At 38.1% G+C, this 27,409-nt stretch overlaps 1 protein-coding gene across 2 annotated transcripts in view; it reads left to right on the plus strand.

The window, feature by feature from the left end:
- The first annotated feature begins 785 nt into the window (after positions 1 to 785).
- LOC149148559 (succinate dehydrogenase assembly factor) overlaps positions 786 to 27,409 on the plus strand; it is a 32,347-nt gene continuing 5,723 nt past the window's right edge. Inside the window, exon 1 of one of the 2 annotated variants that reach the window (XM_089445571.1) lies at positions 786 to 1,335. In XM_089445571.1, the coding sequence (XP_089301697.1) occupies positions 940 to 1,326 (387 nt within the window). In that variant the 5' untranslated portion in view covers positions 786 to 939 and the 3' untranslated portion in view covers positions 1,327 to 1,335. The remainder of the gene's footprint in view (positions 1,336 to 27,409) is intronic. The other variant, XM_089445570.1, reaches the window with a different exon arrangement.

Below are 27,409 nucleotides of genomic sequence, written 5' to 3' on the forward strand. Positions count from 1 at the left end.
TCTTGCATATATATTAATTTGATTATAATAATTTGGGTTACTCTATAAAAAAATAAAAATAAAAAATTATAAAATATTTCTCTATAATGTAATTAAACAAAGGCTACATAGTAGCTAGTATGTGCAACTTAGCTTAAATATAGCTCAATTAAACTAAAAATAATAAAGACAAATAATTCATCACAAAAATAAAACAACTAATAAAATCTTGTATTGTTGAATGTCAATTACCAAAAATTAAGAAATATGATTAACTAATATAGTTTATATTAACATATATACACTTCAATATATATGTTTATATATATATATATATATATATATCGACTTTTAAGGTCACAACCTAGCTAGACACCAAATTGGTGTATAAGATCCTTTGTTTGTGGGACAAGGGATACACCTCTGCGATTTGACTACTAAGTCTATGAAGACCCTTTGGTTTTGAAGCTGTGACTATATAATTTATTAAAAAATATTTTTAATATAATAATAAACTATCTTAAATTAAAAATAAAGAGAAAAAACTAAAATTCATGAAAATATAAATAATAAGAAATCAAAATCAAAACTTAAATAAAAAAGAAATAAATCTTAAAAACAAAAATTGATAATAGTAGAAATGAAAACTACTCAAAAACCCATAATAAAACATAAACCAATCACTTTACAAATAAATAGATTTATATAATAATAAAAAATAACAAAATTAAATTCTTAATATTAAATTATTCACATAAATTTTTATTCAAAACAAACTAACAAGCGAAATCAAAATTTAGAGCTCGTGAAAACTAATTCGTCACAATACGACACGCAAATGAAAAACACATTCCCAAGAAGGGAGTAATAAGAAGCGGAAGCTGTGCCCATCCCTCCGTCTGCAAAATTAATTCTCCAAATATTTTTCATTGAGAGTATTCAAACCCCCTAGATCTCACTATGGCAATTCTGCGAAACTCTCATAAATACCTGCGCTATATGTTCTCGTGCAATCCTGTTCCCTTATCAAATTCGATTTCAAATTCAGTAGAATTTACAGTCCGAAGGCCTGGATCACACAAGTTCATATTAAATATTGTCTCCGACGTCAAGGGATCGAATCTCAAACCCATGCCGAGGTATTTCTGCTCGTCAGTCCAGGATCCTGTTAATTCCAATGAAAACGAAAACGAACAGGAAGAAGAACCGCACGGAAATCATAGCGAGGAAGAGGAGGAAGGCGGAGAGCATGTTAACCCGGAGACTGGTGAGAGAGGAGGCCCCAGAGGACCAGAGCCCACCAGGTACGGTGACTGGGAGAAGGGTGGCCGCTGCTCCGATTTTTGATAATCCAAGGTAAGTTATTCTTTCTAGTTTCTACGGTTTAAATTGTTTGCTCCCCTTAAATTTTGTGGAAAAAATACCATTTTTATGATATAGATTATGATTTTTTCACGTTCCGGGTTTTAGGGTAATAATTTTTTCCAGGTTTTGTTTGCTATTCCAGTTTTAAGTCCGTTAACAACAATCTAATATACAACATGTTTAGAGTTCGACCATATCATCTGGACAGTGATAAGTCTCTCATATATATATATATCTTTATCTAGATTTTGCAGAAATCCCTTGATTGGAAAACTTTCTGATGGAGGGAACATGTTGGAGATACTGAGAGGGTGAATCAGTATTTTTTTCAATTACTATTTTATCCCAGTTAAGGTTTTTATTTTTATGACAAAATAGACCAGAACACTAAAGATAAAACAAAAATAATTTTATTAATAAAAATAATAAGGACTCCAATCCTTTTGTACAACAAATCAGGCTCCAACCTGTACAACAAAATCTTTGACAAGCTCCAACCTATACAACAAAATCTTTGACTTTTTCAAGGCTCCAACATTGAACAGATCCAAGCTCCTACTTAGTCAACATGAAGACTCCAATCCTCTCAAAAACTTCCATCTCCAACTTGGTCAATAATAAAGACTCTAATCCTTTCAACAAATCCAAGCTCCAACTTGGTCAAACCAAAAAACTTTACCAGAAATACGCACTTTAAAGTCTTCAATGCTTCAAGGATGTCTGTTCCAACAAGTGATTTATATCAGCTCAACAAGTCTTCAATAAGGTTGCTTCAAGAAGAGTCTCAAGTTTGCTCCAACACTGCACAAAAACAACTCAAGAACTACTCCAACGATGGCTTCAAGGACTTTAACCCTGTTAAGAGAGAGGCTGCCCCAAAATCGAGTATAAATCTGGCTTCAAAGTCTGCACTACAGGTCCTCGACAAGCTGCTCCAACAAGTCTCTAGTAGTGTTCTAGCAATGCCTCAATTATATCCTCAATCGTGTTTCAAAGATTATCTTCAACTTCAGCTCAAGAACTAGTCTCAAACTCTGTTATAGGTTCAACAATATCCATAAAAATCTGCTCAAGTCTGTGAATGAAGCTCTTTTCCTAGAGGCCGAAAACTTGAAATCTCCACAGGTCCAAATGTGCCAAGTCTGTCACAGTGTGCAAGTTTTTTTAGGACCGAAGTCTGAGGCTACAGAGCTGAAGCGTATCTTTTTCACAGGTCTGAGTGACTACAAGACTGAAAGTGAGGTCTGCTCATGCTTTACACGGGGCCAAAAATATGCCACAGAGGACCAAAAACAAGATTTGCTACAGGTCCAAATTGTGTTTAGACTTTGCCTCAGGCCCGAGCTACAGAGGTCTGCTCCCAGGGCCTAATTGTAGGATTGTCAAGAGGCAGAGAGTTGTGGCACAGAGAGGTCTGTTCCAAGGGCCGAAATCTGTGCTTCTGAGAGGTCTGCTCCAAGTGCTTCAGTTACAGTCTTCAAGGGCTGAAATCTCTTCACTAAACAAGGCAACAAATCCAGCAAACAGATGTCTCCAAAACAGAATAGAGATCTGCCAAACAATGATCCAAACAATCATGGAAAACCAGAGATAACAATCATGAAAAACTTGTTTTATCTTCTCTCCAAGTTCATGAGATATGAACTTGTTTTTCTTGCTCTAGGTCCGAGTTCCTTATCTTTGGTTTTCTTGGCCGAATTGGATGGATGAAATGGAGGAGCATAACTCCTATTTATACTTGTTCAAACCTATGTTGAACTGACCTGTCTGTTGGGTGAGGCCAACTTGCACTAGAGACAAACATGAATTTCTTGATTTAAAAATTCAATTTCCTATCAACTAAGAGGAGTTAAGGGGCAAGTAAGTACTTGTTAGAAATAGCTTGAAATGCTCTACAAGCTTATTTAATTGTCTTCATGAACTAGTGTTCCTTTGACATCAATAACAATAATTTTTCTAACAATCTCCCCTTTTGTTATTGATGGAAACACTCTCCTCGTATGCTACTCCCCCTGTCATCGACAATAATCTCCTCATATGCTACTCTTCTTGTCATCATGCTGCTCCACCTGTCATCGTGTTGCTCCCCCTGTCATATTCTCTCCCTTTGACATCAATAGCAAAGGGATGCAAGATAAATGACCCCCATCTTTTGATGAAGATGTTCAAATGCTTCTCGAGGTAGGGGTTTTGTGAAGATATCTGCAATTTGTTCCTTAGTGTTGACATACTCCATTTTGATGTTCTGCTCTGCAACCTATTCTCGGAGGAAGTGATACTTGATTGGGATATGTTTTGTCTTTGAATGCATGACTGGATTCTTTGAGAGGTTGATTGCATTGGTGTTGTCACAGTAGATGGTGATAGGCTGATTTGTTTCTATGTTGACATCCTTCAAGGTTTCCTTCATCCATAGGATTTGTGTACAACAATCTGCTGCTGCTATGTACTTGGCTTCAACTGTGGAGAGAGATATAGATGATTGTTTCTTGCTAAGCCAAGATACAAGACAGTCTCCCAAGAAGAATGCATTCCCACTAGTACTCTTCTGATCATCAATGCCTCCTGCCCATTCTGCATTAGTATATGCTGCCAAGGTAAGATTTGTGCTCTTAGGGTACAAGAATCCAAAATCAAGAGTGTATTTCAGGTATCTGAGTATTCTCTTTACAACTAGCATATGAGATTCCTTCGGGGCTGATTGGAATCTTTCCACCATTTCTACTGCCGGCATGATGTCTAGCCGTGAAGCTGTCAAATATAAAAGAGCTCCAATCATTGATTTGTAAAGAGTAGCATCCACCATAGGAGATTCATCATCTTTACTTAGATTGCAACCTGTAATCATAGGTGTGCTTACAATAGCACATTCTTCCATCCCAAATCACTTAAGCATATCTTTGAGATATTTTGCTTGTGATATGAACAAACCTGCATTAGTTTGAGTTACTTGAAATCCAAGAAATTAAGAAAACTCATCAATCATGGACATTTGAAATTATTTTGACATGTTCTGGGTAAATTTGACTCATTTCATCATTGTTGCTTCCAAAAATCAGATCATCCACGTATACTAGTGTGATTAGCAGATTGTCTTTGTCCATCTTCATATAAAGATTGCTTCCTGCAACTCCTTTCTTGAAGCCTTGTTGTTGAAGATAGTGATCAAGTCTAGCATAGTAGTAGGCTCTTGGAGCTTGTTTTAATCCATACAGGGCCTTCTTTAATCTGCAAACAAAGTCTTTTCCTTTTGCTAAGTCGAACCCTTCTGGTTGTTCCATGTATATTTCTTCCTTTAGGTCACCATTTAAAAATGCTGATTTTACATCCATTTGATAAACTTTGAACCCTTTAGAGCAAGCAAATGCCAAAAACATCCTTATGGCTTCTAATTGGGCAACTAGAGCGAAGGTTTCTTCAAAGTCAATTCCTTCAATTTGAGAGTACCCCTTGCACACCAACCTTGCCTTGTTTCTGATAATCTGTCCTTCATTCATCTTGCTCTTGAATACCCACTTGGTTCCTAGGACATTTTTTCTCTTTTGGAAAAGGTACTAGCTCCCATGTTCCATTCTTTTCAATTTGATACATTTCTTCTTCCATTGCTTTTATCCAGTGAGGGTCCTTGCTTGAGTGAAAATCATTGGCTCTATTGTGGATAGTAAGGCAATATCATTTCTTTTGGTGTATGTGTTATCTTTCTTCGAGTTTGTATTCCATCATTTACATCACCAATAATTTAATCTTCTGGATGATGTTTTTGAACGAACTTTACCCTTGATGGAGTTTGAGATGGTTCCTTTTGATTTTCCGGCTCCTTTTCTTCTTTTGCAACATCTTCTTTTGGATCTCCAAGGATAGGATCTTCTCCATTAATTTCAACTTCTTTTTCAAGAATAACTTCATTAATCTTTACATTAATACTTTCAACTATCTTTCACAACCAATTGTTGTAGCATTTGTAGGCTTTGTTTCTTGTAGAGTATCCAAGAAAGATTCCTTCATCAACTCGAGAATCGAACTTGCCTGGTGAGTCATCATTGATCTTCATAAAACACTTACTTCCAAATATTTTGAAATATTTCACTGAAGCTGTTGGAAATACTAAGAGGGGGGCGAATCAATATTTCATTTACAATTAGTTAATCTTTCTTTTTTAGAGCATTAATTATTTTCATCATCAGATTAAACCATAAATCAATAGTGCATAGAATCAAAGACAATAGACACCATTATTTTTAGGTGGAAACCCTCTGGGAGAAAAACCACCGAACGCTTCTCAAATAATTTTACGAGTACATCAATGCTACAACTCCAACTGAAAGGGAAGCGACAACTCCCTAGTAATTTATAGAACGCGCTCTAGTTTTATCAGGCAACTCCAAGTCCTGAAATGATGCTTCTACACCCTGTTTTACCTACACCCACTGGAACGATGCTCCAATGCCTTGTAAGCTCCAACTTGCCCTAGCACCACCCTACCACCTTGAAGTGTTTTCAAGCTCCGACAACTTCAATCATCTTCCTAGCACCACCCAACCACCTTGAAAATGATAATGAATGTGATAACTATTGTGGGCTCTCGTACCAAGGACATTGACCCACTTACAATGAATAGACTTTTGCAAACTATTGTGGGCTCTTGTACCAGGGACAATAACCCACTTACAATGAATGAATTCCTAACACGAAACCCCAATAGTGAAATCCTCCTTAATGCCAATACCCTTAAGATGTATAATGACAATGATGAAAATCTTACTGCTGGACACCTTTACTAGCTGATGTTAGAATTGCCTTTACTTGTTCTTAGTATGTTGTAGCTGTGCTTCACTGTTGCTGATCTCTGAAACGCTTAACTGAAGCCCTACTACCGAATATGAAGACTTGTTTGTTGTTGACAATAAGCTAATGCCTTTGTCTAAAGATGCTTAATAAAATCTTGATTGCCAGATCTAACCAATCTGTTTATTCCAAACTCAAGGATTGTAAGAAAAGGTATCTTTGTTCTGTTCAACTCAGGAACCCTTGTTTGTTTATGTTAAATTTGGCAGTTAGGGAGAAATTCCCTAACACTCCTCTCATTTGATTAAGCATAGGAAACATTATTGCAAGAAGGCTCTTTGAATAAAAGGAATTTGAGTCGGCTACTGTTAGAGGGAAAAATTTAAAATTTGAATTTCCAAATTACCTATGTTAGCTCAATTCAAAAGGCTCCTATTCTCTTATGAATTCAACTATAAATTTATGTCAAAGCTCCACCATTTGGAATGGAATAAAGATCAAAAGGAAAAGCTTTGAGCTTGCGGCTAGTGGATACTATATCGTTCTATGCTCCTATCGCAGAATATCTTGAAGATCAAATTCTTGCGCTGCAATTTTCTATTAAGGTCTCGCATCTAGGGTTTCACTCTCCACTAAAGAAGGGGTCATATTCTCTGAACAGGTTTATGGTTCCATTGATAGTTGTGGACACTTCGCATGGATTAATGCTTCGCTCTCCACACTACATGACTTTTGTTGTAATATCTCGCTCATCCAAAAGACTCTCAACTGTCTCTCTCGGAATTTCTATAGGACATGACTCTCGCTCTCTGTATTGTTATCTGTATAAAATCTCTATAATGATTACAAGTCTCTTACATTGTTGGTTGGTATTACTGTATTGATATAATCCCATGGACTCTAATGGCATGTGATCTCATATTCTTGGAACCACATTGTCAAGATTATCTCGCGTCCTCTGTATGGTATCTCTGTAATAACAAATATCTCACACTCTTGATATGGCATTTTCGTGATAAGAAGTGACCCCACATTGTTCTCTTGCATAGCCTTCTTGGAATGGTCACAGTCTCACATCTCTGCAGAATGGTAAGTTATACTGTTCCTTTGTACAATTATCAATGTTATGGTTCCTTTGCATTACAAGTGTGGTATCACGTTAGAATGGTAGAGCAATATTGATATTGGTGGGATCGATTCACATCTATGTTGCACGGGTTCGCGAACTTGGGGGTGGGGTTCTCGAACCTGTACTGGGTTCTCGAACCCAAGTACCGGATTCGGGTACAGGTGCTTTTGAGAAGAACCCATAAGAACCGGGTTCTTCTACGAAGAACCAGGTTCTCCATTAAAAAGTTTGGGTTCTTTTGTCTTGATAGGTACGGAGAACCCTAATGATGGGTACTTGGAACCCCAAAATCGGGTTTCTTGGGGTTCATTTTAGTTTTTATTTTTAAAATTTTAACTAATTTAATGGGCTTTCCCTAATATTCTAGGTAGCTAGTTCATCTTGCGAGAGGAATTGGAGTACTTATGCCTTTATCCATTCAATAAAGAGAAATAGGTTGGGCTCAAAGAAGGCAGAGAACTTAGTGGAAATTCATAGCACACTTCGTCTCATATCTCGAAAAGACCTTGGGTACAAGGAGGGTCCTTTCAAGAGATGGGACCAATACACAGATGATGCTATGTGTGTGGATGAGGAGATACAACCAGATGGCCTTATTGAGCTACCTCCAGTTGCTGTGGATGAGCAAGAGCCTCAAGATGAGAGTGATTCCTATCTGGAGAGCATGCTAACTGAAGATTTGAGTGATGCTGATGACATGGATGTTGATGACATGGATGTTGATGAAGCCATTATTCACTATTAGCTAATTTTGTTTCAGTATTTTAAAATTTCCTAGTTCTTGTTTGGAGATGCCTTAAGGAAAATTTTGAATGTAGTATGACAATGATCGTATATCATGATTCTTATTAATATATAAACTCCAATTTGCACTTGAGATCAAACTAGAAATTTTGAAAACTCATTGTGAATGTTGAATGTTCAGTGATGTGCTTGTTTAAATATTTAAAGTTTAAATCATAAATATTTTAGTTTTCTTGTTTAAAGTTGAAAAATATACAAATTTATATATATTATAATTTATATAATATAATATTTATATATTTAATATATAAATTATAATATACCCTCGATGAACCCACGCACCCTGTTTCAAAAAATGACGTACCTGTTCCTGTACCCGTCCCCGAACCCACGTTTCTTGGCAACATAGATTCAATGTTTATACATTATGATCCTCAACGATTTGTATGATACACAATATATATGATAAGTTCCTCTGCAATATGTTTAATCGCAATCTATGCTTTGGTTGACATCATAGTATATATGGCATCGAGTGTAATTATCCTATGATTTGTCCAATCGATACATGTTGAGATTTGGTCCCTAGTGATCCTACCCTTATAATGTATAATACAGTAAGATGGTTGTGTCCCCGATGGTAGAAATTTAGTATCTCTGGCCTAGTTAACAATATTTGACAGCATCATTATCTTGCTTATGTAATAGAACACTTTATATGGCTGTGTCCCCTCAAGGAAGTTCGGTCCTTTGATATATTACATGATAACATTGATGGAAGCGTCATATCAATGCACACTTGATGTATGATGTGTTCCTTTTATGATGCATTATGGCAACAAATTTCTAGCTGACTTGGATTGGCCCTCTGGAGGCTTGATGTAATGATGTACTTTGTATGTCAACTGAACTTTCGATGAAATCTAATAGAAGAAGAAGAAGAATTTTGCGTTTTTCCCCTTGTGGGGTTTTTCTCCAGTCTTCGACCAATCCTAATGTCTCTATGGGTGCATGCTTTTCTTCTGATGTTCTTTTATGTGCCGTTGCATTGTTGTTCTTCTACATAATTGCATATGATGTAATGATAGTTTTAATGTTGTGGGGAGAATTCAATGTGTAATTGATGTAATACAATTGTCGTAAGCACAGAACAATATAGCCCTATGAGAAAATTTAACATGGTTTCAGAGTTGGGCTGAAGAAAAGCCATGATCACGCCTAAGTGGACACCCATGCTGGAATCAAGAAGCAGATGGCAGAGACCTAAAAGAAGAATTGGGTTTGAAGGAAACCCTAGGAATTCAAGACAAGGCTAGGGTTTGACAAAAATCCTTGAACCATGGCTTATGTTCTTTTACACTATAAATCTTAATGTGAAGCAAAATATTCTTTTTTGGTAGGAACCCTAGGAGTATCCTTGATGTGCAATAACAACGAGCATAAGAAGCAATCAAGAAGAAGCCATTGAATTAATTATATACCTATGACAAATTCTGAAAAGAAAAAAAAACCCGAGGAAAGGATATGATCTAGTTTCAGTACTTTGATAAATAGGACATGACTGCTGATAAAATCAGGAATACAGGTTGAACTCCTTCCAAAGATGACGCTGTATAGTGTCTTATGGGTGTCCTATGGAGGCAGGATCGAGAGGGAGCTGATGTAGGAAGAAGATAAGGAAGATTGAATTGAGTAAGAGTCCTGCATCTCGTTTTGGTACATTTTATTGCTCTTTCTCTTTCTTAGAAGCTAGTAGGTACATCAAACAGATGTAAGGACCCAACCTTTTAACATCAATTGGAAGGACATTTGAAATCAAGATGAGCTCAAATTTGATGAAATCCCTAGATTGATTACCAGAAGGAGTTCACTATCATGTACCTGTCTGATATGCGATTCTATATCATGCAAGGACCCTTTGATTTTCCGAAGATGTTGTAGTACCAGATGCTTTCACATTATTGTGATGAGATTCTAGCTCATGTGGTTTGATGTAGTATGGCCAAATGAAATGATGTTCTTAAAGAAGAATCAGACCTAGAGCCTCTTCTGGTCCCTGAGATGCATGAGCAAGAGTCTCATGATTTTGGGATTGGTACATTTAGATTGATGACCATCTGTTGCGAGACTTCAACCCCTGTTCAAGGTTGCAAGAACAGATCCACTCTGCATTCAATAGCAGAGGGAGTTTTTCTTGAGAATGGAAGTGATGAAGTATCCTGATAGAAGTTTGGTATAATACTAAAGCTGTTGAGAGAGACTACTCTTCAAACTGAGATTGGATGGATCCCATAATGAGTCGACAGTCAAATTATTCATGCTTTGTAGCGATGGGTCATATACACACTACTGAATACTTGATGGGTACAATGATGTTGATATTGATATAAAAGAACTTTTGAAAAAGAAAATTGTTGTTGGTATGATCAGTCGTGAAACAATGTAAATGAGACAGCTCAGCATGGGCTTGTATTGAACTTGACTATGGCATATTATGGGTTTTGGCACATGTGACTGGCTTAGGAGCCAGTTCCTGTACAGAAGTGTTTTTCACTAGATTGCATTGATGAATTATTGTTGCTAGATTTGATGAATCCTTGTGTTGCTCACATAGATGGAGTCTGGATATATATATGTAGCTAGAAACATCTTCATGAACTAAGAACAATGTTGCTAGTTGTGGTTGTTGCCTCTTTGAGTGAGAGGGAGAAAAGGATGAATAAGGTATCCCTTTATGATGAGTGAAGAAGCTTCCTAATCAAAGGGAGAAATCCTTGATTAGATCCTACCATGCACTATTTATTTGTAGTGAACGATTGGAAGTCCCATGAGTGCAAAATGAAATAAGTCTTTAGGACATTATCAGGATCCACCTCTCTTATAGAAGTGCTTTTGTGACATGCTGATGGATTACTATTACTAAATTTGGTGGATCCCGTGATAAGCAATTAGTTAGATGGATCCTTGTATGCACTCCGAGCTAGATAAAGTCTACTCATACATAGCTATGACAGAGACATCTTCATGAATTAAGATGAAGTTGCTATATGAGACAAGCTTACGTGTGTCATTACTACTTTCTTGCCTAAGAGGGAGAAAAGATGAATATGATATTCTTTTTCTTTATGCTATATATTTTTGCTCTGACACTTGATGTCTTATATGAACAAGAAAAGAGAGAATTGTTGCTCTTGGTAATGCATGAGGCAGTGTGATTAAACTCTTCAGTGAGCTATTTGAAGCCGATACTAGATACGAGCACATTGATGTGTTTCTGATCTTCAGAGAGCAACATGGATTGATGGATGTGACCCTCTTGGACAAGGGTTTGGGCTGATTGAGGACACTAAGCATTACTCTTCCTCCTTGGTTGAGCTCCCAAGGTGAGGAATTGAGTTTGCAGGCTCTTGGGGATGAGGGACCTTTGACCGATAGGGTGTGTGAGATTTGGGATCCCCCCTAGTTAGAGTATGCCCCAGTTAGCATCCTGCCCACCTTGTGGGATAACCTCCCCATCTGGCCAATGGGATGAGGGACTTGGGATAAAGTGTGATCCCTACCCTTTGCAGTAGGTGGATCTCGCCCAAGTTGGTGGATGTAGGTGTTCTACTATCTGGCTCTCACGGGTCAAGATGGGAAGATCAAGGACAATAGAGTAGAGTGTGATCCTTACCTCTGGTAAGTTGATCTCACCTATTGTCAAGGACTTTGGGATAGAGTGTGATCCGTACGCATTGGGGTAGGTCTAATCTCGCCCAATGTCTTTGGATACAGGGTGGAAGCAGAGGGCTCCCCTATGATGTTTCTTCTTCTTTAGACTTAAGAATATTCAGCAGAGATGACTTGAGGTGAGAGTGTCCCATAGGACCTTCCTCATTGTCATTGGATTCCGGGTGGTAGCATTGGCTCCCCAATGTGGTTCCAAGTTGAGCAGGTCTCCCTGATATTGTTCTAGATCGAGCTCAGCTCTCTGATATTGTTGTGGGTTGAGCTGGGCTCCCCTTCTATGTCACATTTTTTTTTGGATTCGAGATTGCTTATTAGATGAAGATGGGCAAAGATGAGTTGAGATGAGATATGACTTGATGACAATGATGATTCTACTTCAGATGACTGTATTGATTATTGAATAGAGGGTTGAGCTGGGCTCTCCTATTATGATGTGGGTCAAGATGGACTCCCTTATTATGTTTCTTCCGCCTCTTCTATTACATCGAGATTGTTCATTTGATGAGTAAAGGATGAGGTGTGATGGATATTTTGTTGATATAGCTAAGATGGAGGTCATATGATTTGACCTGGAGTCGTTATAGGATTTGGAGGGCTAATCTCCCATACCATTGGTTATTCTTTTATGAGACAATATGAGATGGGTCTTATAAATGATACAAATGTCTGCCTTTTCTTATGATTGAGAGATGTTCACTCTAGAGACGTCACGATGCAGTTGTTATGAGATATTCTAGTTAAGGCTTTCGATGCAGATGAAATTTCCTCCCTATCTGAGAGGGAGTGTTAAATTTGGCAGGTAGGGAGAAATTCCCTAGCACTCCTCTCATTTGATTAAGCATACGAAACATTATTGCAAGAAGGCTCTTAGAATAAAAGGAATTTGAGTTGGCTAACGTTGGAGGGAAAAATTCAAAATTTGAATTTCCAAATTACCTATGTCAGCTCAATTCAAAAGGCTCCTATTCTCTAATGTATTCAGCTATAAATTTATGTCAAAGCTCCACCATTTGGCATGGAATGGAGATCAAAAGGAAAAGCTCCGAGCCAATGGTTAGTGGATACCATATCGTTCTATGCTCATGTCGTAGGATATCTTTAAGGTCAAATTCTTGTGCTACAATTCTCAGTTCAGGTCTCGCATCTAGGGTCTTGCTCTCCTCACATCTAGGGTCTCGCTCTCCTCGCATCTAGGGTCTCGCTCTTCGCTAGAGAAGGGGTCATATTCTTCGAACAAGGTTATGGTTCAGTTGATTGTTGTGGACACTTTGCATGGATTCATTTGATTATCATGGATACAATGTTTCACTCTTCACACTACATGATTTTTGTTGTAATATCTTGCTCATCCAAAAGGCTCTCAACTATCTCTCTCAGAATCGCTACAGGACATAACTCTTGCTCTCCGTGTTGTTGTCTGTATAAAATCTCTATAATGACTACAAGTCTCTTACATTGTTGAATTCACAGTGTTGGTTGGTATTATTGTATTGAAATAATCCCATGGACTCTAATGGCATGTGATCTCATATTCTTGGAACGACATCGTTAAGATTATCTCGTGCCCTTTGTATGCATCTATGTAAAAACAAAGATCTCGCACTCTTGATATGGCATTTCTGTGATACGAAGTGACCTCGCGTTGTTCTCTTGCATAGCCTTCTTGGAATGGTCACAGTCTCGCATCTCTGCAGAATGGTAAGTTACACTGTTCCTATGTACAATTATCAATGTTATGGTTACTCTGCATTACAAGTGTGGTATCACGTTAGAATGGCAGAGCAATATTGATATTGGTGGGATCGATTCACAGTTTATACATTATGTTCCTCAACGATTTGTATGATACACAATATATATGATAAGTTCCTCTGCAATATGTTTAATCACAATCTATAATTTGGTTGGCATCACAATATATATGGCATCAAAACCAATTATCCTATGATCTGTCCAATCGATACATGTTGAGATCTGGTCTCTAGTGATCCTACCCCTATAATGTATAATACAGTAAGATGGTTGTGTCCCTGATGGCAGAAATCTAATATCTCTGGTCTAGTTAATAGTATTTGGCAACATCATTTTCTTGGTTTATGTAATAGAACACTTTATATGGCTGTGTCCCCTCAAGGCTGTTCAGTCCTTTGATATATTACAAGATAGTATTGATGGCAGCTTCATATAAATGCACACTTGATATATGATGTGTTCCTTTTATGATGCATTATGGCAACAACTTTCTAGCTGACTTGGTTTGGCCCTCTGGAGGCCCGATGTAGTGTTGTACTTTGTATCTTAGCTGAACTTTCGATGAAATCTAATAGAAGAAGAAGAATTCTTGGTTTTCCCCCTTGTGGGGTTTTGCCCTGGTCTCCGACCAATTCTGATGTCTCTATGGGTGCATGCTTTTCTTCTGATGTTCCTTTATGTTCTGTTGCATTGTTGTTCTTTCTACATAATTGCATATGATGTAATGATAGTTTTAATGTTGTGGGGTGAATTCAATGTGTAATTGATGTAATGTAATTGTTGTAAGCAAAGAACAATATAGCCCTATGAGAAAAATTAACAGTTTATGGCATCCATTATAGTCATGAAATAAGAGGAACAAGAAAATACACTTATTTCTAATAAGACTGTTGTAAATGGCAGTGAAACCCTTTGACGAAATGTCCTTACTTTTGTAGAATTGTAGTGATAATAAAACCCTTGCTCAACTTAATTTAAATGTAATTCTTCTATATTCTTCCAGATAGGATACCCCTTCACATCATAAGAAAATTCAAATTTTCCTTAGCATGTGCACAGGCTAGGGATTTTCAAAACAGTCTAACGTACCTTGAAAGTTGATCAATGAGTACTGTAGATGCTTAGAGTTTGAACCTTCTTGCCATCAGTTATAGTCAACACCTTCAAATCTGTGTGAGGGGCCACAAATAGAAGTCACTTCATATTTCGACTGAGCTTCAGGAGTAGACCCCAAAATAAAAATCCATTGGATGAACTTCAATGGGCCGCAGGTACATAATACTTATTCAAATTTTAGGTGCCATTCATCAAGATGAACAAAAATCGTACTCGATCCTTTGCAACAAGAAGTATACCGTGAGAAGAATGAATGGAGGTCAACACACTGTAGCCCACTGTCAACATGGATATACGCTGAGAATCTATCACTGTTGTTGCTTCAAAGCATCAAACAACAAACCGACTAATATTCAGGGGTAATGTTCACCACAGGAGTAATAGACAGGTGCACAAAAGTCCAAACAATAGTTGATTCAGAGACAAAACCTTCTTCACCAATCTGTCTTAAGACTGCCACAAAAGATGAAACTATTAGGCCTCTGCTCCAAATCATGTCTAAACTCCTAGCTGTCCTTAACTTAAGGTCTGCCACAAAAGGTGAAAGCAAGCATACCACAACAAGACCAAAGGAGGACCGAATGGCCTATTAGATTAGGCTTTTACACACAATGGAATTCAGGGCATCATTCTAGTCCTTAAACCTGTTCAAAAGGAATTTCGAACTTGTAGCAATCCTGAAACACACTTCGGAGATCTAAAACACAAAAATGGAAGGCTGCTTCAGGACTGATGACACTCGGTGTAACATCATTCTTGCTGCCTTGCTAACCCTGCCCTAACAGGGGCCAAAACCACAGAAAGATAGCCACAAAACTTCAGTCTTCCACCTGCAAGAAGGTTGCCCAACAAATCCCAATAAAAAAACCTCAATGCAAAATATCCAAAACCCTCTTCTCTGATCTAGTAATACACGATAGGGGCCGAGATAATTTTCAGAACTTCATCACCTCAAATGATGTTCGTTAATTTGTTTACATAAGGATGGCTAATCGAATGACTTATATAGTTTTTGAGGGAACTGAATATGTCAACTCACTTGAGGGATTTTAGGAGGGAAATCCTTATTTGAAATTTGTTTTGTTTTTTTTTTTAAATTGAAGCCCAAGGATGAAGCCGACTTCCTTTTTGGGGTTAGGTTTTAAATTTGGTGAAGTCAAAGATGCCTTTTAAATATAAAATAGTTTGTGAAGCCCTTTAAGGGATATGTTAGCCATAAAATTTGATGAATGCCCTACTTCTTTGATTTGAGTGATATGCTGGCCAATGAGGGATTGCCACATCATCTCCCTTTCGGGTTTGGCCCACAAGTTGGGTCCTTCATCTTCAAATAAGCATAACTCCCAAACCATGAAGGCTCTCGTGGTGTGCCACATAACACTGGTATCGATTCGACGAGGAGAATCCAACAATGATGATTTAGGCTCGAAATGCTGTGATTTTCCATGTCATTTTGGTCAACAAAGGCAGGGCATCTCCTAGTGTTGCTTGGGTTGACATCAATGACAACCACATTAGAATGGCGCAATGTAAGCATGGTGGGCCCATAACCCCTTGTTGGAATCACGATTTCCATTAGACCAAACCCTGTGAGCATTAGTCTCTGCTACAATCACTAGAGTTAGGATCCATGAGAGACGGTTAGTCCATGTCGTGAAACACATGAGGAGCGCTGAACCTAATTTCCAACAATCCCCCCCTAACGTGAGCCAGGTGAGTTTCGAACTCGAGACCTGCCGCTTTGATACCACTTGTTGGAATCATGATTGTTGTTAGACCAAAACTCATAGAAATTAGTCTCGGCTACAATCGCCAGAGTTAGGATTCACAAGAGGCAGTTAGTCCATGTCGCGAAACACACAGGGAGCGTTGAACCCAATTTCCAACAGAAGCAGGTCTTACTTTCCATAATTCATATTGAGTTTTGTCACTATTCGTCTGGAGTTGTGCCTTGTTCACAGTACATATTTCTACCCCAATTGCTTCTCTTCAAAATTTAGGTTGTAAATCCACTGCCAATAACATTGTTCTTGTAGTCTCTTGTATGGATATGTTCTTTTTTTCAACCATTCCATTTTGTTGTGGAGTCCTAGCAACAAATAGTTCTCTCTTGATTCCATGTTTTTCATAGAATTCATTGAATTCCACTGAGGTAAATTCTCCACCTATATTTGTCCTTAAACATTTGATCCTGACTCACTTTCATTTTCAACTGCTGCTTCAAAGGTTTTTAAAACATTCTAGTGCTTTTGACTTAAATCTTATGAGAAGTACCCACATCATTCTAATACAATCCTCAATAAATAATATGAAGTAACTTTCTCCTTGTAGAGCTGGAGTTCTAGTTGGTCCGCAGAGATCTGCATGAATGATTTCTAGAAGCTTTGATGACGAGCATTCCTTTGTCTTGACGCTAGTCCTTGTTTCCTTTCCATGTTGGCATGGTGCACAAATAGCCTTTTTAGGTTTTGATATTATGGGGATATCTTTTACTACTTGAGTTTTGCTAGTCTTCACCAAATTATCAAAGTTTAGATGTCCTAATTGCTTGTTCCATAACTAACTTTCATCTACTTATGTAACATTTTTCTTCTTGAGTTTCACTGAGAATGTATACATCATCTGTTGTTCTTACTCCTTTTCCCACAAGTTTTCCGGAAGAAGACCTCCTAATCTCACAATCCTTGGCACTAAAGTTGATATCATGTCCTTGGTCACATATTTGGTTGACGCTTAAAAGGTTGTGCTTGAGTTCTTCAACAAATAATGCATTTTGTGCTCTGCCTTTACCATTTATGAGACTTATTGTGCCTTTTCCAACAATTTTAGTTGATCCACTTCCAAAAGTCACATTTCTATCTTTATTGTTTAGTGAGATTAAGTTCTTTTGATCACTAGTCATGTGCCTAGAATATCCACTATCTATAAACCATTTGTTTTCCTCATTTTGTGCACACAAAGCTAGGCCACATTTTTCAGGAGTGGGCTCTCTAGTCTTCCATCTCCATATCCTTTCTCTTGGTGGGTTCTCTAGTCTTCCTTATCCATATCCTTTCTCTTGGTTCTAGTGAACAATTTTGTGCTACCTGACTTGGATTATTGCATTTGCAGCATTCTAGACTATTCTTTGAAAGAGGAGCAAAGAATTGTAAATCTTGACCTGATTTTGTCTTCTTGAATCAGTAGTCTTATTTTGGTAATTAGTCCCATACATTATTGAGTCAACATTATTACCTCCATAAGTCGTGCAATGCTTAGCTTGATGACTAACATTTTTACAAAGGAAACAATGACCAAGGAAAATAGTTTGATCCCTGTTGATATAAGCTTGGCTTGATGTGACATTTCTTTCTAGATAAGAAAACTCCTCATTCCTTGGATTATTGCAAGGTCGTTTTGGTGTGTTGAACCGCTTCTCACTTCTTGGATGATTGCGAAGAGCATCAACATAGCTTCTTGGTTCTTCTTCATGATGGATACTAGTGTTCTCCTTTGAATTAGAGGATTCACCTGTATAGCCAAGTCCTGATTTGTCATGTTGTGGTCTTTGAGTGCTGAGGATGACATCTAGGGTTTGAGAACTTTTCAAGCTTTTGTTGACCTTATCCAATTCCCTTTTTAGAGAGACAACTTCAACTTCTAATTTCTCGCAGGTCTCTTCCTTTTCTCTTAGCTTGTTGTTCAATACTTATTCCATCCTCTTTGCTTCTTCATTTTCAGTTTTGAGAGATATGATTTCTTGTGATAACTTTCCATTCTTTTTCCTTAGTTTTTCATTCTCTTCAATGGCACTAATCAACAATTCATCCACATTTCCTTCTTCTTCCTCTTCAGGTTTGTCTGTGTCATCCGTGAAGGCCATGAATAACACTTCTTTGCTTTTCCCATTGTCATTATCTTCATCAAAATCATCACTATCTTGCTTGGAGAAGAAAATCCTTTTGTTTGAGCCTTTCTTCTTGAATGTTCTCTTCTTAGATTCGTGTTCATCATAATCATCACTGTCTTGTTTGGAGAAGTTCTTCTTGTTTTAACCTTTCTTTTTGAATGTCCTTTTAGGTTCATCTTCATCGTCATAGTCATCCTTGAAAGGACACTTGCGGCATAATGTCCTATTTTGTCACATTTAAAACAAATGAGAGGCTACTTGCGTTTTTGACAAATCGCGTCAATTTTGTTTCAATATTGCAATCACGTCTCTTCCCATTTCTTGATGTTTATGATGCTTTGAAAGTAACTTTTTTGTGAGTTGAGTTTCCTGTTCTCATTTCATATGCAATAAGAATTCCATGAAGCTCATCCATTTTCAATTTGTCCAAGTCTTTCAATTCTTCTATGGCACTGACTTTGGCATCAAAGCAGTCTGGAAGTGATCTTAGAATTTTCTGGACAATTGTCTTCTCTTTGATGTCTTCACCTAGTCCTTTGAGAGAATTGACAACTTCATCTACTCGGAGAAAGTAAGCAACAATGTCTTCTTCTTCATTCATTTTGAGACTTTCAAACTACCTTCTAAATGTTTGGAGCTTTGCCTTTTTGACTTTATCATCTCCTTCATAGATGCTAATGAGCTTGTCCCACATCTCTTTAGCTGTTTTAATATTCATCACTTTAGTGAATTATGAATTTGATAGACCACTTGCTATAGAATTCAAAGCCTTTGCATTTGCCACATATGCTTTCTTCCCGTCAGGATATGTTGGAAGAGGAGATGGGATCTTGTATCCATCTGTCACAGATTACCAAACTTCGACTTCAAGAGATATTAAATAGAACTCCATTCTAACTTTCCAAAAGGTGAAAATTGTTCCATCAAATTGGCGGACCCTAGCATCCTTATTAGCCATTGTGATTCAAATATCCTTCTTCCAGTTGTTAGGCTGTTCTTTGAAGAAGTTCACTCTAATATCAATTGTTGGAAATTGTAGTAGATCTGACCTGCAAATATACTAAAATTCTCTGATAAAATAAACCCAAGATCCAATACACAAATAAGGTAGAAATGCTTCTCTTTATTAATCAAATCCTTGAGATAGGGTAACGGCATACAACTACTCCTTAAGGAAGGAGATCACTCCACAAGCCATATGCTTGTCAATACAACAATTCTTGACATGTCTCAATGGAGAGTCTCTAGCCTCTATATAGGATTCATACATATAATATCATGGGTAATTACCATGGGTCTCTCAAGAGTCAATACCATAAATTCAATACCATGGGCTTATCACATTATTCCCTAATTACTTGTGGTCCCTTGCATAATTTGGGTTAACCACTTTATTTATTAGCTATGACCCATTTATTTATTATCCTCACATTAGTACATTACCTTATTCTCTTGGGTACCTCCTTCTGTACCCCATATTATCTCCCTAGGTATACTACATTTCACCCCCCTTAAACATGTTTTGTCCCTGAAACATGAGAAGAACACAAATAATAAGATCTACTCTAAAAGAGTAATTCACTGGTACCATGCATGTGTATCTAGCCATCCCAGAGAAAGGTGAACACTCTATCTATCCAGTGCCTCGCTCGCTTGACATGGAAGGTGGTTCTGGCGGTTCCTTTGTGTGGATGTGGATGTGCTGTGGGTGGATCGTTGCATCTCTCTATGTGTCGTCCAGGGGTCGTTGTTAATTTGTTTCCACCTTGCTAGTTGTTATCTTGCTGGGTGATGCGGGTGGTGATATGTTGAAGCTTGAACTGATGGTATATCTTTCGTCAATTCCTCCACTATTGGTGCCTGAGTGGTGTCTGATGGTATATCTTTTGTTAATTTCTCCACTATTGGTGCTTGAGTGGTGTCTGGTGCTTATTTGGTACTTGGTTTGATGTTTGTGTTTGGTTGTCTACCATCAAAGGCTCATCATTTGATATCTCAGTGCCATTAGATCTTTTTTGCTTTTGCATCCACAACATCTGCCCGGTTCTTAATGGAAATACTCTGCAATGTAATTTTCTTCTTTTTATGGTAGAGCTTCAGGAATTTTTTTTGCACATTAATAATGACAGTACCAATGGATTCCATCCAAGGGTATCCCAAAACAACATCCACATTATCTATATCTAAAATATAAAAATAAGAATGCAACACATACTTATTAATAGAAATCTTCAAATCTTTATAAATTTGAACATCCTCATTATCAACCTGTGTTTTTTCCATATGTTCTGTTGGAACTTGTAATGTTTTTGCCAAATTAACATTGATAAAATTATGCTTGCAACTAGGATTGATAGACACAATGATTTTCTCCTTCTGAATACATCCATGAACTTGTAATAAGGAGATACCAGCAGAAAATAGCCCTAAGTTGCATGAAGTGCCGAAACGTTTCAGAGTTTCCAAAATGGATACGTTTAGAAACGTCACCTCCCAAAAATAGAAATGTCAGTGGAAACGTTCACTGAAACGTCATGTATGTATATATATAAAAAAATAAATTTATAAATAAGTGAATAACACATTATCTTACAAGAAAAAACGGAATAATACCCATAGATGACAATTTAGAAGGAAAACCAAATCTATATTAAATCTCATAGATGATTACATGATGGTTGAGTTTTGGGCGAGTTTCGAAGTTTTGGGTACGGGTACAACTCGAAACATTTAGTACCTAGAATTTTCGTGCAACATAGAAATAACCCCTTATGTTTTTCATTATCCTGTTTTCTAGCATGAGACCATTTGTCCAAAATGAGTTTTTCAATTTCTTTAGGAGAAAGTGTCTTCAAAAAATAGTTGTCACGTGACTTCCACCATATAGCAGCCTCATCTTCCAAATAATACCTTATGTAGACTCTCCAAAGTAGTGGACCTTGAGACTAGCGATATTGTATAAGTTCTTCAATAGTGGGACCATCATTTTTTCCTATAAAAATTAGCTCAGTAGAAGACATGAAGTAGAATAAGCGTTTTGAAAAAATTTACCTACTTTTTTCGACAAATTTAAAATGGCCACAACTTTGTCAATATGGCTCAAAATCCTAATTATAACCTATTTTCAGAAATGGAATGACCATTATGCCTCTTTGTGTGTGACTGGAATCACGAGCTGGGCACTCTAGGAACTTAGATTTGCGCTGCACTCCGATCGTCACAATTTTTTTTGAAAAAAGCGCTGATTTTAAATCAATGATATTTCCCTCATCCAGACTTTGATTCGACTATTTTTTTTTGAAATGGGGTGATTTTTCAAGAGGATCTTAGATCTGTAATTAGTTTTTTGAAATTCTGCACAAAATTTGCAAAAAATTACTGGAGAGCCGCAGTCCATGAATTTTCTGTTGGAAAAAATTCAGCAAAACAACTGATTTTAAATCAGCGATATCTCCCTCATCTAGACTTTGATTCAGACGATTTTTTTCTTTCGAAATTGGGTATTTTTTGCAAGAAATTCAGATCTACTATTTGTTTTTGCAAATTTTGCACCAAAATTTTCAGATTTGATCTGCAAACTCGTTGCCCAAAAAGATCCCCAAAAAAAAAAAAAATTATGTTTCTCCACTCTACCCAAGAAAGCGCTCTGATACCACTTGTAGTAGATTTGACCTGCAAATATATTAAAATTCTCCGATAAAATAAACTCAAGATCCAATACACAAATAAGATATAAATGCTTTTCTTTATTAATCAAACCCTTGAGGTAGGATAACACCATACAACTACTCCTTAAGGAATGAGATCACTCCACAAGCCATATGCTTGTCAATATAACAATCCTTGATATGTCTCAATGGAGAGTCTCTAGCCTCTATATAGGCTTCATACATGTAATACCATGGGTCTCTCTACCATAAATCCAATACCATGGACTTATCACATTATTCTCTAACTTCTTGTGGTCCCTTGCATAATTTGGGTTAACCACTTTATTTATTAGTTATGGCCCATTTATTTATCATCCTCACATTAATACATTACATTATTCTCTTGGGTACCTCTTTCTGTACCACATATTATCCCCCCTAAGTATATTACAAAAACACTAAGAGGGGGGTGGTGAATTAGTATTTTTTTCAATTGTTATTTTTTGCCAGTTAAGATTTTTATCACAAAATAGACCAGAACACGAGATAAAACAAAAATAATTTTATTAACCAAAATAGTGAGAACTCCAATATTTTTGTACGACAAATCATGCTCCAACTTGTACAACAAAATCTTTGACTTTTTCAAGGCTCCAACCTTGAACAGATCCAAGCTCCTACTTGGTCAAAATGAGGACTCTAATCCTCTCAACAACTTCCAAGCTCCAACTTGGTCAAAAATAAGGACTCCAATCCGTTCAACACCTCTAAGCTCTAACTTGTTCAAACCAAAAAACTTTACAAGAAATACTTTCTTTAAAGTCTTCAATTCTTCAATGATGTCTGCTCCAACAAGAGATCGATATCAACTCAACAAGTCTTCAATAAAGCTGCTTCAACAAGAGTCTCAAGTCTGCTCCAACATTGCACAAAAACAACTCTTCAACAACTACTCCAACAATGGCTTCAAGGATTTTAACTCTATTAAGAGAGGGGCTGCTCCAAAATTGAGTATAAATCTGGCTTAAAGGTCTGCACTATAGGTTCTCTACACGCTGCTCCAACAAGGCTCTAGTAGTGCTCTAACAATGCTTCAATTATAGTCTCAATAGTGTTTCAAAGCTTGTCTTCAACTTCAACTCAAGAATTAGTCCCAAACTTTGTTATAAGTTCAACAATATCCATAAAAATTTGCTCGAGTTGATCCACTGTCAAGACCAAGAATATGGAAAGAGAATAGTATATAATTTATGAGCGGATTTATGTTATTGTTTATCCCTACGTTGTCCATGAGAGTGTGTGTAGTTTGTACATTGTTTATTGTAGCTACTACATGGATAGGATTTGGTGTCAGCTCCAGTGTTGCCCATGTGATTGTGGCTAGCGAATAGAGGATCGGGATCTGTGGATGCATGTGGCCTGCTAGAAATGGCCCGACTTACTCATCGCGCTTCTAGAGGCTATTTGGTGATTCAGGAAGGTGATATTAAGAAGAGTTGGGTTAAGCAAAACCGCGCAATGTACATACCAATAGCTGTTTCTTCATTCTAATGGCTTCTTTTATAATCACTTTAATATAATATCTATAATATATATTCTCTTAATATATATGTGTTAAGTTATGGTATGTCTTTGCTTAGTGCAATTTACTTATCTTTCTTATTGTTATACATAGATAAGCAATCACATGTACATTAAGTAAAGTGTAGATAGAACATTAAACGATTGACAGAAAACAAGCCAAGACAAGAGACACAAGATGTGGCGACTAGCCAGGGACAAACCCCAATATGGGGAAACCCTTTGATCAAATCTTCTTTTATCTTCAATAATTCAACAGAGAGAAATAGTACAAAAATATGATTTACATCAGCAACAACAAACCCTAGATCAACCCTAAACTAGGGCAGTCAATATCTTGCAAATCGACCGTCGGATCGCTTTGATTCCTTCACCAAAAAATGCAGCCTTCCAAAGAGAGTCAGGTTTACCTACTGCGTAGTCCAGAGAGAGAGGATGATGGTCAATGCTGGTCAAACTTCCGATCTACAGTTGCAACCCTAAAATCTGCGTCCTTCCTTCCACACGTGTGAGAGGAGTCTTTTCTACGCAGAAGAGAGAAGAGACTCTTTTCTGCTAAGGAGAGAGAGAGATGTGATGAGATTGAAGTGTGCAAATGAGGAGAATACTCCTTGTATTTATATGCAAAACATTGGGGTTGAATAGATGCGACAGTTGGGCTTCTGAGTTTACATAAGTCGCTGGCCGACTTTGACAATTAGTCCATAATCAAAATAAATTCATATCTCCATAAATACTTATCGGAATCGGATGATCTTTAGATCAATCCTACACCTCTCGACGAGAGGAATCTAATAAAAATATCATCATCCATGAATAAGATGACCCACATGAAGTTTGGCCCTAGTTGCCAATTTTAACACTCCCTCTCAACTAGGGAGAACTTCATCTGCAATCTGTCGGACCATCACTGCTGTCCATCCATCAAATGCATTGACCTGTATGGCTTGACCCTTCTTGCTCTGCTCTGCTCTGCTTTGCTCTGCTCGGTTTTGCTCTGCTTTGCTTTGCTCGGTTCTGCTCTGCTTTGCTCGAATTATGAAGAAGAAGAAATGATCGAGGATGTATCATACCATCCTCCACTGACCCGAAGTCAGTCTCAGAGTGTGTACCACTCTCACTGGTCCTAGACCAGTCTCATTGATCCCAGATCAATGAAGGTCATCCTAGCATAGGGAGTACGGTAGATACAACGATGCGTCCATCGGTACTACTATGGTCCCTATCCTCATTTCCCTGCTCATTGATCAGATGAGAGGTACTTCCCATGAGTCCCAGATTGCATGGGTAGGATGCCTCGACAGGAGAACTAATCATCTTGTCCACAGGAGAGCGAATCATCCTGTCCCACAAGAGAGCGAATCATCTTGTCCACAGGAGAGCGAATCATCCTGTCCACAGGAGAGCGAATCATCCTGTCCACAATTGCCATGGAGAACACATCATCCAGGCCCACAGGAGAACTAATCATCTTGTTCCATAGTCGTCACGGGGTGTCACAGGGGAAGGTTGAACCTTTTACCCTGTATCAAGTGCACCAATAGGGAATGGTGAGTCACCCTATGGTCATATGTCGCTCCAAGAAGTACCCCGTGCCCCCCCTAGAGCTCCCAAAGCTCAGTACATCATACTTGACCCTCATCAGAGGGTCTCTGAACGACACCAAGTCGTTCTCGGAAAGCCAGGAATTTGACCTTTCCTAGGGGCTTTGTCAGAATGTCGGCGACCTGTTTATCTGTACCGATATGTTGGAGCTTTATTGCTCCTCTCTGCACCATATCTTGAATATAGTGGTACCTGATATAGATATGCTTGGAGCAATCATGAATTACAGGATTTTCTGATAAACGGATCCCGCTCTGGTTGTCACATAGAATCACGGTGGTATCCAATGTAAATCCAAATAGCTCACTGAAGAGCTTTTGCAACCAGACTGCCTCACAGGAGGCCATGCTAGCAGCAATATACTCTGCCTTAGCGGTGCTCAAAGCCACTGACTTCTGCTTCCTACTCATCCAAGATATCGAAGCAGATCCCAAGGAGAAACAGCACCCGAAAGTGCTCTTACGGTCCACCACACTGCCTGCCCAATCAGCATCAGTATATCCAAGTAGTCTCACATCTCCGGCAGTGTATCTTAACCCATAAGTAATTATGCCACAAAGATATCTCAACAGATTCTTGGCACCAATCCAATGTATGTGGTGAGGTTCAACCATATGTTGGCTCAACATGTTGACTGCAAAGCATATGTCCGGACGGGAGTTCACTAAGAACATTAATGCTTGGACGAGTTGACGATACTCAGTGGCATTTTGTAAAACAGGTCCAACAGCACTACCGCTTAACTTTTTGAAGTCAAGCTCCATCGGGGTAGTTATGGGCTTGTAGTCCACCATACTGAATCTTTCCAATATCTTGACCACATATTTTCCTTGAGATAGGAAAATTTCCCCTGGCTTCTGCCAAACTTCGAGTCCTAGGAAATAGTGCATCAGTCCTAGGTCCTTCATTTCAAATTCAGAAGCCAACTCCCTCTTACATTTGTGAATGAGAGGGTCTGCACCTGTTAGAAAGGGGTCGTCAACTACAACACCAATATGAGAGGTTTGTCATCTTCAACCTTGAAGTAAAGGTTGGGATCGGCTTCACTCCTAGTGAATCCCAATGTCATCAAGTAGCTATCGATCCTCTCATACCATGCTTGGGGTGCTTGTTTCAGCCCATCGAGGGCCTTCTTTAACCTGCACACATGAGATTTTCGATCATAAATCTCAAATCCTTCGGGTTTCTCCATGTAGACCTCTTCTTTGATCGAATCATGCAAGAACGCGGTCTTAACATCCATCTGATGTAGTTTCCATTCTTGTGACGCCGCAAGGGCTATGATCGAGCGGATGGTGGTATTTCTGGCAACAGGTGCAAATATCTCGTCATAGTCTATACCTTCCTTCTGGGAGAAGCCACGAGCGACAAAACGAGCCTTATACTTTTTCGTACGTCCATCAGCTGCATGCTTTATCTTGTAAAGCCATTTAGAAGTGACAATTGTCTTGTCCAGGGGTCTGGGAACCACTTCTCGACGTCATTCTTCATAATAGACTCATATTCTTCGGTCATAGCATCCTTCCATACTTGATGCTTGACAGCATCTGAGAATGATGAAGGCTCATTTTGAATGATCGTGCTCATGATGGTTAGGTATCCCTGATGCCTGTTTGGTTTCTTACTTTCACGGAAGGTCCCTCAGGGTGCAGCATGTCCTTTAGCATCATTAAGTGTCCCCCTAAGCCATGAAGGCCTCTTCCTAGAAGAGGAAGGCTCAGGTGGAGGAGGATTAATAGGATCCATGGGTTCTTACACATCGAGCATTGTTTCATCATCTTTTTCTTTCAGTTCCCTGATGTCAGCTTCTTGAGAGCTCCTCACAGTAGGAAGATTGTTCACCTTGCTGGGAGCCATATTTTCGTCAAAGGTGACATCATGACTAATCACGACTTCCTTTTGACTGACTACATAGATTCTATAGCCCTTAGTATTTTCACTATACCCCACGAAGATAACTTTCTTTCCAGATGCACCCAATTTGTTCCTTTTCTCTTTCGGCACATGAAAATATACAGGGCTTTCAAAAATTCTAAAATGAGATACGTCAGGTTTCTTACCGGTGAACATTTCTTCGGGAGTCTT

Source organism: Pinus tabuliformis, chromosome 9 (assembly GCF_031772625.1).
Source record: "Pinus tabuliformis cultivar Carrire ecotype Pingquan chromosome 9, CPIR1, whole genome shotgun sequence".
NCBI classification, from domain to species: domain Eukaryota; kingdom Viridiplantae; phylum Streptophyta; class Pinopsida; order Pinales; family Pinaceae; genus Pinus; species Pinus tabuliformis.